At 44.4% G+C, this 10800-nt stretch overlaps 1 protein-coding gene across 1 annotated transcript; it reads right to left on the reverse strand.

Moving 5' to 3' along the window:
• Positions 1–2855: 2855 nt before the first annotated feature.
• On the reverse strand, positions 2856–8800 carry LOC149342096 (uncharacterized). Its single transcript, XM_089542090.1, has 5 exons — positions 8690–8800; positions 6541–6692; positions 5598–5665; positions 3458–3544; positions 2856–2980 (listed from the first exon to the last, which is right to left on the reverse strand). The coding sequence occupies exons 1-5, from the start codon at positions 8798–8800 to the stop codon at positions 2856–2858; spliced, it is 543 nt and encodes a 180-aa protein (XP_089398216.1).
• Between the last annotated feature and the right edge of the window lie 2000 nt (positions 8801–10800).

Consider the following 10800-nt stretch of genomic DNA (forward strand, 5'->3'; position numbering starts at 1 on the left):
ACAGAACCGAGGGCTGGTACGCACAGTATTTTTATTTTAGTCAATCCATCTATGTCTTGCTGCAAACTGCAGCTTGCTCCCGACTTCCGGAAAGGTCCATTGATGATGGCCGCAGGAAGCCCTGTCTTTTTTAGCCGTAGTGGCGCAAGAAATCACATGACTGTAGTGTTATTCCGTGTAGAAAACATGCGGTACGTTCGCGCAAAGACTCCTCGGTGCGCCATTTTGACTTCGTGCAGCAGCACCAGCATGGCGAGGTATTTAAATTAGCTTTTGCGTGAAAACAGACTGCGACAAAGGTTGGCCGACTTGACACATCACAACGCACTCTCAAGTTGACCTAAACCTACCGCCACGCTTGGGTTTCTTATCAGTAAGTCAGCGATTGTGTGAAATCGCTTACTCCCAGGACATTAGCTTTGTGAATATCAAATATTTGTCCTTTTCTGCCTGTGAAAGCTACAGGAGGCAGGTATACAACTGTTTTGAGGTCTCTATCACTGAATGATCTGTACACAGGAAGATGCGCATGACGAAATGCTAAATGAAAATGCAGTGAATAGCCTGCACGAGTGTAGAAATGAACAGCACGGAAATAATATGCGTGGGCTCAATAGTAGTATCAAGGAGGCCCTATCTAAAGTTTCGACTTTTAAGCCTCCTGCAGTATATATATGCCCAAAAAAATACCAAAATCAGGATTTCGCTCCGGCTACAACAATTTGTCCTTTGTTACCTCGTCACCTTCTGACACAATTATACCATTATGCTGCTCTTCCTAATTAAAGTCACTGTTTTGTAGGTTGCTGGTGAACCCACTGAGACAAGAAAATTTCCAGTACTGTAGAGCGCACAGCTGGGAAGCATGGCAGTGAATTTACAGCTAGAATTTCTGCGGTTAATGATAGACATCCATTCGTACAGCTAATTCTGATTCTGATTTAGATTTGCAGTTTTAGAACACTTCAATATAGAAGCACGGATGAAACCCCGAGGTCATTTGGTTTACATTGCGGTGGACTGTGTTGTTGTTTCCAATGACGATTTCGTAAGCCCCCAACTTTGAAAACACGCTCAAATTGGTAACGCACGGCCGGCACAGTTTCCGAGGCTTCCTGATTACGAAACGATCAAAACAAAAAATTATCACTATTATTTAACACTACGCACGATATAATTACAAGACAGGCCGTTGTTTTTCCTACGAGCGCATAGGACAATTTGGCTTACACCATCAGCCCACGAGGCAATAAAAATGCCTCTGCCACATCTCCCGTATGCTGTCGCAAATGGGGGAGCAGTACATCTCTTTCTTTTAAGATGGGTTACCTTTTTCCAGCACGATAATGATCTCATAAAACTAAAGGGGTATTGCGGTTGAGGTTTTTTATGGAATCTCACATGCACCTCTTTTGACATCCTTTTCCTTCCTCCGTCTTCTTATTGTTGGCGCCATACAGTATCATAATTTGGAATTGCAACTCTTCCAGCTTTATGATTTTTGTTGCTTTACAGTATACACTTAATGTTTCGTACCATCATAGATAGGCCCCCACGTACAATGCTTCAGGAATGCGCCATCAAATCCGTAGAATTACGGAAAAGATTTCATACGGGCTTCCGCAACTAGACCATGCAGGGTTCGCGCGCACTGGTTAACAAGAGAAAGTACACGTGTATGCATCACTTATATATTTTTTTGCCTTATATGACATCCCTCACATATAAACTATAAAACGAGTGCTGCGAATTATAGCGGGCCCTGTTCCCTAACAGGTGGTTTAGGAGATGGAGATAGAGAATTTGGAAATTCTGTACGGACGCCCTTCTCAGATGTTGTGCCCCGAATTTCCTTTCAGAAATTTGATTGGCAAGTGCTTTGGAAGGCTGCTGTCAGTAGCTCAGCATTTGCTCTCAGATATGAAACGGATACTTATTATCCAGGGCCTGCTTCGAAGAAAGTACTAAGAAAAAAACTCGAGAGCTCGGAAGGTCGTCATTCAGTTGTTTTTTGCAGACGTCACTCTGGCGGTGAAGTGCTAGGAGGGCTAATTGTGGCTCTTTGCGCATATGTAATGGTGCTTGTCGTAGGTGTTGATGACTGCCTTCTGTCAAAAAATTATGCCCATTTTCCTTATTACGTTAAATTCTACTTAGCTGTGCTGATGCGTTTGGAGTTATCTATGTGTATTTTTGTCGGTTATCAACTCTGCATGCACACTCAAGCGCATTTTTCGCTTTTGATTTGTTTTTACATCCTATTTAGCTAAGTTATATTGTCTTCGCCACTCTGCTTCAGCCTGCCCCTTTACTATAAACAGTGGATCGGTTGAGCTTACCCGAGCAAACCCAAGTTGCTTCGAGCTTGACCAGGTTACACAGCGGTTTTTTCAGTAGTGAACCAGACTGTGATAACGCACTGAAGTTAGTCCTGCATTTCGATCTTCCTGTTGCCTTTCCTGAGTTGCCCATTTCGTTCTCGCGTTTCTGCTAAGGACTAAGTCCTTGAGTTCTAAGGAGATTGCACCAACTAACCCGAAACCAGGTGATGCTCAAGTGTCACCCGGAGCTTCGCCCGTTGTTTTGCTCAACACGCACAGAGTCAACAATTATCAGGGCCGTATTTTTTGCCGAGGCTCCTCGCTACATTGTTTCACCTTTTCTCAACGAGCCATAGTGAACAACTTCCGTAACCCCCTTCATAAATTTCAGTTCAGTGAAATTTCAATTAACGCCAATTCCAAGACGTCGAAATCAGTCTCACCACTTCCTTTATTGGTGGCAATTCCGCAGAGTGAGATATCAAACAAAAGTAATCCACGGGGCCCCGTAGACCTGCAAAGCATAATCGCTTTCTATATTTCACCGCAGGTCTCCTTGTCGTAAGCTAGGACTCCGAAGTCACAGATCTCCTTGAACTTGTCTGTGCACTTCTGTGGCACGTCATCCTTGACTTGGGGTGTCACCCACAACCCGCACTCTGTGTTGAAAGAAAAGAATAACATGGTTATGGCGTTTCCACACATCAGTGAACATACATAGAGCATTGATTTTTTTTAAATTTAATTGTGCGTGCCACTACTTCGTCCTGAAAAACTTTAAGTTTAACCATTAAACACAGTTAACCTAAGGTTTTCACTTCATTTCATTATTTGCAACGATATGGTGCTTTCTTACGTCTCTGAAACCTTATGTCTTTGTAACCAGCTCTGCTAGTGCATTATGGCTTTCTGCGTTCATGCGAATCTTCAAATAAAGTTAAATAAGGCGCACGGCAGCACGCGCACCCTAATTTTTATGCATAGCATGCCTGTTCAGAAAGCGGCTACTGAAAGTTTTATAAGAGGATAACTGAGGCGTAAGCAAAATTGAGCGCGCTACTACGGTCATGACAGTGCAGCACATGGCGATACGTGTCAAATGTTTAGCGTCGTACAATTCCAATGTCGTTACTTACGTTCTGTGTCCTTGTACGGAACATCAAACACGACGCAGTCTTTGTAATCCGAGTAAAGGAAATCGACAGTCCTCCAGGGGCCATCAGCTGTAGGGAGATGAAAATAAGAGCGCTCTTAAATCAATCCCCAGGAACAGCTGCATTCCCACTCCCTGATCTGGCCGTAGAAACAGGCCATATTATAGCGACTTTGAACACAGTGCATCATGCTTAAGCTCATCGACCCTCAGAGTTAAGGAATTTTTCGTAGCGCGGCCCAGTCATGCTACCTTAATGTAATCTCTATAAAGAATTGTGGTGCCTGAAATAATGTGTTCAGTAATTGCATTGTTACGGGCGCAAACCTTTACTCAAGGTCATTTGACGTCAGGCACAACAGGCGTACCAAGTCAGTTCCCGAGCGCGTCCACCCAGCCGAACTTCCACCAGTTTTTCACTTCTACTCTCTCGTCTTCACTCGTCCGTGACACTTTCGCCCTGCGCATCCGAAGCCCGCTGGGCGTGTTACGGGCCGAGAGTGACATGGCTGCAAACGAGCAACACGAGATAGTTCAGTTTTCGCGAAACGGTGACCATTTGCACTAAGGCGCGCAATCTGATATGCGATGTCACTAATTCTGGCCAAAACCACGTAAGAGCCATCGTAGTGGGCCAGTAGGTTTTGGTGCAAGCCGCGGCGCCAGACTGGGCGCCAAAGCCAGACCATATTACCAGGAGCGCAGATAACATGCCGATGGTGGCTGTCGTAGCGGTTCTTGAAGCGCTTTTGTGAAGCAATAGTTCACAGGGGGGGCAATCCAACAAACTTTTTCAGGTAGTTTAGAATAGCTTCTTGTTGGTCAAGTTGGTGCACTGTTTTGAAGGAACCAAGTTGCGCTATAAAAAAGACAGCCACAGGAAAAAGCCAAGGAGACAGACAGAGCTCTGTCTCCTTGTCTGTCGGTCTGTCTGTCTCCTTGGCTTTTTCCTGTGGCTGTCTTTTTTATAGCGCATCTTGGTTCCTTCAAAACTTTTTCAGCCAAAGAGAGGATCTAGGCGATATAAAGTTTGTCACTGGTAGAAATTGTAGAATGGTTTCCATGGTGTAGCACGGCGGGCGAGCGTACCAGAAGTAGAATGGACAGTGTCCGGTCAGTTTATAAGTGGCGCTATTCAAGGCCTATGTCATGAAGGGCAGTATGGTGTCCCACTTTTTATGGACAGAAAACACACACATGGTACGCATGTTCGTGAATTTTCTTTTTCTGTTCTCCACCAAACTGTTGTCTCTGCGTGGTATGGTTTTGAGCGCCTCTAGGCAACCATGCACAAATATAGCAGCCCTTGAACGATACAAACCGTGAATTTGCGGCCTCGGTCACTGATTAGCATTAGCGGTGGTCCATGCCGTAAGATGACAGAGTTCAAAAGGAACTGCGAGATTTGATGCGCGGTAATCGATGGTAGAGCAGCCGTTTCGCAATAATATGTCAGGTAGTACACACAGACCACGATCCAGCGATTGTAATTTGGAGATTTGGGCAAAGGTCCAAGCAGATCAATTCAAACCTGCTCGCGCGGAGCGCTCGGAGGTGTGGCACGGTGAAGTAGGCAAGGTGGAGCGGAGGTAGGGCGTTTGTGGCTCTGGAACTGCATGCACTGGGCACATATCGCTCTGTCATAGAACGGATTTTCGGCTAGTAAAACCACATTTGAGCTCCCTGGAGCATGCGAGCTGATCTAGAATGCCTGAAGACGGAATTGTCGTTCGTGATACTCAAAATATAGGAGCACAGAGCCGTTGAAACAACGAGCAGGTAACGTCGGCCCACAGAGCACTAGTTCAAAAATGTTTTGTATCAATATTCTATTAAAAACGAAGCACTGCTTATGCGAAACCTGCAATTAGTTCGAGCATGGTATGCTGATAGGCCGGTTGTGCTACATACTTAATTGGAATAAGGCACGACATCGAAGAGGAAAAGAATGACACGACGAGTTAGGGTTCGCCATTTGGTTTTACATGTCGTCTATGTGGCGCCTTATAGTGTTTAAGCAGGCGGTATATTTTTAGCCATCGCCCACTAACAACACCCTGCGAAAGCAAAAAGATCGAGCGCGCACTCTTTTTAAAAGTGAGTGGTTCATACTGAATGCTTACAGTCGTTCAAAAGGTAGTCAGACTTTTCCGGCGTCGCACCAGGCTTCAAATGGTAAGTAATGTTGGTCCTGAAACGACAGTACCAATTGCAATCAGAACAAAAATGTAATTATCTAGAGCGTGCTGCTTGGTGCTGTATTTCGAATATGCTTTTGAAATGTATATAAAAAAACTTGTTCCGCGCGTTATGTCATGATGTGACCTGGAAGGTAATCGTTTCTCATCAGCGAAAAGAAATATCAATAGGCAACGAAAACGCTTGTCGGCTTTCTGCTACGTACCGATGATATTGAAGAGAGTGGGGATACAGAATATAGAGAAATCATCGCAACCGGATGTAGAGACGTTCCAAATGGAAATGCGCACACCTATATAATAGAGGATTAGGGAGTTGCCTGACATCCTACCGATACTTTCGAAGTGGCTGCATTAGGCTTCAGAAACCCCACATCTTCACCTTATTACTTGTAAACGTCGTTCACATAGCACAGCTACACAACACATCTTTCAGGAAAAAAAATTTTCAACTTCTCCCAGTTTCGTTGAAGTCTAGTGAGTAGTGGGAAGGGCGAGAACCGATGTGAGTCGAGCAGTGCTCGAAAGAAATTGTTCTGGAATTATTGTAAGGTATTCCTAAGAAAATCTTGAAGGTAGTAGTTATTCTACTGCTTCGTATCAAAAGCTTCTTTTTTAAGTTTTTCCATCGCTCCCATTGAATAGTCAAGACTGCCCAAGAAAAAAACAAACAGGAAGCTTATAACTTAAACAACTGTCCCCGAATATGGTGTCAAATATTTCCAGCAAACACTGTTTGTCCAACCCACGTCAAGTGTGAAATTCTCTACTTGCATTCATGAAAGGAGAACTTTTTTGAATAATAGCTATTTATAATGTAGTGGATGTAGTAGCATATAGTGCTTTATTCCAGTCAAATGACACTCACCCTGGTTGTCCATTCTGTCCTTTGAGCACCCACATGTAGGTCGCTTTTTTGGACTCCTTATCGAAGTCTGTCCGAACGGATTTTACGCAATCGAGATCTCCGTCCATATCTTGATCAAATATGGCGATAACCAGAGGAAATGCATCAAATATCTGCGTCATCAACGAAAGGTAATCAATGGAAGGGCTTGCATAACAATTGTAACCATTGCGCTGGCATGTCTGTAACTAGTTTTAAGATTAGGTGATGATAACGGCCGTATTTTTAATAAAAAAGAAAGAGCGGAGGATTGCCAAAGTTGTATGAGATCCTTTTCGCTGTAAGGATGTTACATTCCTTTTCAGCAATTTAAACTAAGTTACGGCCTGACAAAAATATTCTCACACTGGTGGAGAAGCAACGCAAGACGGGGTAACTAATGCCGTTTTTTTTTTGAAGGTTGGGCTGCACGTGAAATAAATGTCTGCTCATTGTTCATCGGTGTTTGAGAAAAAAAGCCACACAATAAAATTGTTTGAGATGATTCTCTCCCTCGGGATCTGCAGCGTTCACTCTTTGTTCTGAAGGTTGGCTGGCTGCTCTGCTTCGCAAGCAACGGTGGGTTACGTCACTCGAATGGCCAATGCTGAATGTCAGATATAAACTTTCAATTTACACTTTTCAACCGCAGTGCTTTATGTTGCTGAGAACTTCATATTGATTGCCGTATTGCTTGAAAACCGTTGTTGAATATAAGCTAAAGCCAGAGAAATAGTTTGCAGAGAATTTAGCGCTCAGAAATAATTGAAATTTATCGCCAATCAGTAAGCTTCTCCGCTGGCAGAAAAACAAAACTTTTCTCGCTGTGAGCGCGAAACACTTCGTCAAGCTCACGTTCATCGTAGCAAATACAGAAAAGAGAAGAAACAGAAGCTCTACCTTGAGCGAATGACGTGATAGCGTCGATGGGTTGATGGCTATATGACGTAACTGGGCATTCCTTGCTAAATATTTGTGTGCTTATGTCTCGGGTGCGATGGAAGAATAACACAGACATGTGTCGAGACGTGAACAGAACAGACGTGCGCTGGCATCTTCCCGCCGAAGTCTTTGTGCACCTCTTCTACTTGCGGTTGTGCTTTTGGCGCGCGTTTGGTCTCAGCCAAAGAAAGGGGCTAAATATTCATAGATACTTCTCTGGAAGTCCTCATACCACTCCCGCCGCCGCGGCGAAAAGTTAAAGTGCACGTAGCAGTTGCTGCCGCGAGTGGGGCTTCTGAGACCAAGGGTGCCCTTCCTGCGCAAGTTCTCGCTACCAATTATTCATTTAATTTCCACCTGCCTCACTGGGCAGTTTGCCTACAATTGGATGGGTAGGAGCTTGTAATGACGCCACAAGATCACGTGACATAGCTGAATCAGCCGTCACATGGGTTGCAATCTTCAGTGAGAACCAAGCGCGTCGACGAAGATGCCGGCTTTTCTGCGACGCGTGGCCGTTAACGCTGTCGCTTTCGCATGGAAAGAATGCTTTACCGCAAGCCGAGAATGGGATCGTCTGAAGACGGCATCCCTTGTACGAATTGCCTGTTTTCGCTCAAGTGCACAAAATTGCTATGCTTCAGACTGCGTATCGCCATATTTCTTAACTTTGAGTGGCCAGGTAAAAAGCGTCTGTGAACTCGTAGAGGTGCAGCATAGAGGCCGGCTCCAGGTCCTTACCGCATTCCCTGCTTAAAGCGGATGGGCAGTCGCGACGTTCAGTGTGGTCTTCGACAATAAGAAAGATCCATTTGACCAGTGCCGTATAAGACTCATAAGACTTGGACTCATAAGACTGCCCTATAAGACTGGGACCTAAAACCAAATTAAAGAAACCAAACCTAGCGTGCTTGTGAGTATCGATGCCCCTTGCATGCTTTCCTTTTTCTGACCGGCGCGAGATGGAGCTTTAAGAACCGTATAAAGAGTTCGATGCCAGTCGATCGGTTTTTCTGCTTCCTACGCCTGCATCCCCGGTGGCGCTTGTGCCCTGAAACATCTGGTTAACGTGCTTCATAAGCAAAGCGCTCTCGTTGCATGTCACTGCTCTAGCAGAGTTCCAGTGTTTTATAACGGGGTTTGGCAGAAACAGCGCCTTTCCTTTATCGTTGCACTGGTCCGCACTTACCTCGAAAGCATCTGGGAGTTCACTCTGTTCCTTGTGCTTCGCTTCGGTAGGCAGCAGGAGGACCCAAAGGCCTAGAGCACACAGGGTGCATAGGAACAACGGAGAGGGCATGATTTACACTAGAGTCCTGCTCCTGAGTCTTAACTGCAAAGTCTCGTCGCCTTTATACAAAGTCTCACTTGAGCATTGTGCTATACTGTCAAAACGTCAAAACGTGCAAAACTTTTGATATCGAGCATTTCGTCTCCGACATTCGCATTTGTGTTAAACCGATGTCAGTTTGAAAGGATGCAATTCCACCCACATATTTGAGTTTCTTTTGTTGTATGTTTTGAATCTCTCGTTGATCCTGATTTTCTCCGACCTCCAGCAATATACGCGGCTAGCACACACCTTATACAGTTCAAATGCAATAAGTCATACGCCTAATAAGTGAAATCCCAGTATGCAATTACAGCGCGCCGTCCTATCATTCCGCATTATCTTTTTTCTACACTGAACGAGGTGAATGTACTAGACTGTCCGCTCAGACTGACAGAACTCGCTCGGTAATTGTTCCCTCAATCTCGTCAGAACTCTAAACAATAATTAAACTTGCTGTTTTCTTCAGCGCTCGAGGTGTTTTTGACATACCTTCGTCACTTAAATACTCGGTATCCTTGCTTTAAATATAACACTAACTTAGCTTTTTATTAAGAGGCCATCGATTCCCTAACCGTGGTAGCACCTCAAATTTTACCACAGACAAGTCACCACGAGCTGCCTTTAAATTTCTGGCACACAAAACGGGCGGAGCAGCCTTTATAGCCACTTCCAGCAGATGCGTTATCGACGATATTCCGATATTGATCATAAAAAAAAGCAGTGGTGCCTTGGCTGCGTACTCCGCTTTACAATATGTTAAAATGCTTCTGTCAGGTGCCTGGCCAGATATTTCAAGTTTGACATTGTGACTCATATCAATAAAAGTAGAAGTGCTGAAGAATTTGATCATTTTATTAAGTATTAGTCTCTTTCCGTTCATCATTCTCTCCTTGGATCCACATCACTGATTTGGTATTCGCGAATGAAACAAGTATCGAAGCAGTGATAGTTGATTTCGCTATATGCTTTAGAACTGGAAAATGTCGTTACCCCACAGAGGTGCCGATTCCTTTTTTTACTGCGAAAGCCATGCGCCTACTTCGAGTATCACAAACGGTCTGAAGAAGATTATATAATGTACAGACCGCACCCATTAATAGTCTGGACCACGCGAAATATCAGCATTTAAACGCCTATATTCCGCGGAGCATAATCCGTAATATACGGTAAAATATTTCTATCGATGTATTTCGTGATATCGAAAAGGCCTTCGACATCGTAGAACGAGATTATCTCATTATCATTTGAAGCCGCCGCTTTAGCTCAGTGGTTATGGCGCTCGGATGCTGACCCGATAAACGTGGGTTCGATCTCGGCCTTGGGGGTCGAACTTCGATGGAGACGACATTCTAGAGGCCCGTGCACAGTGCAATGTCAGTGCACGTTAAAGAACTAAGAACCCCGGGTGGTCGAAAGCACTACGGCGTCCCTCAAAGCCTGAGTCTCTTTGGGACGTTAAACTCCCATAAACCAGTCTTTAGCATTCGATTTCTACAAACGTATCTGAATGGGCCGAGGCGGCCCAATTTGGCGAAAGTGCACGGATCAAGTTCGCCTTAAATCTTTGTATGTTTTCCACACAGCGTAGTCGTTGGGGTCTTCATGCATAATCGCTGTATATAACTCTATCCCACACTATTTAAACAGCCTAAATAACAGCCTAAGACCTGCGCCATTATGTGCGCCGACAAAAATTTAATGACGTTAGCCGCAGGGTCCTTTGAAGCTGGCACCAAAATTTTAAACGTTTAACTTGAGCGTGTTAGTAAACACTTTTTTATAAACAAACTAATCCATAGTTTAACCAACGCAAAGTTATGTTATCGGCATTTCTCTAAAAAATTCTTGGATGAGCTTTCTGCAACGTCAATAGCAAGTGATGGGTGAAACCCACATGCTGATCGGATGTGCATGCACCACGTTGAGAAACTAAGCAAGAAATACTCTTGTATATGTTTTGCAGGGAC

Source organism: Amblyomma mixtum, chromosome 5 (assembly GCF_055824585.1).
Source record: "Amblyomma mixtum isolate Tamu chromosome 5, ASM5582458v1, whole genome shotgun sequence".
In the NCBI taxonomy this organism is placed as follows: domain Eukaryota; kingdom Metazoa; phylum Arthropoda; class Arachnida; order Ixodida; family Ixodidae; genus Amblyomma; species Amblyomma mixtum.

Bases quoted from the DNA above. Each gene is read 5' to 3' on its own strand.
- LOC149342096 (XM_089542090.1), bottom strand. From the start codon at position 8,800: ATGCCCTCTCCGTTGTTCCTATGCACCCTGTGTGCTCTAGGCCTTTGG. The intron at 6,693-8,689 runs GTAAGTGCGGAC...TTGATGACGCAG, and splicing joins AACTCCCAGATGCTTTCGAG to ATATTTGATGCATTTCCTCT. The intron at 5,666-6,540 runs GTGAGTGTCATT...CTGTCGTTTCAG, and splicing joins GGACAGAATGGACAACCAGG to GACCAACATTACTTACCATT.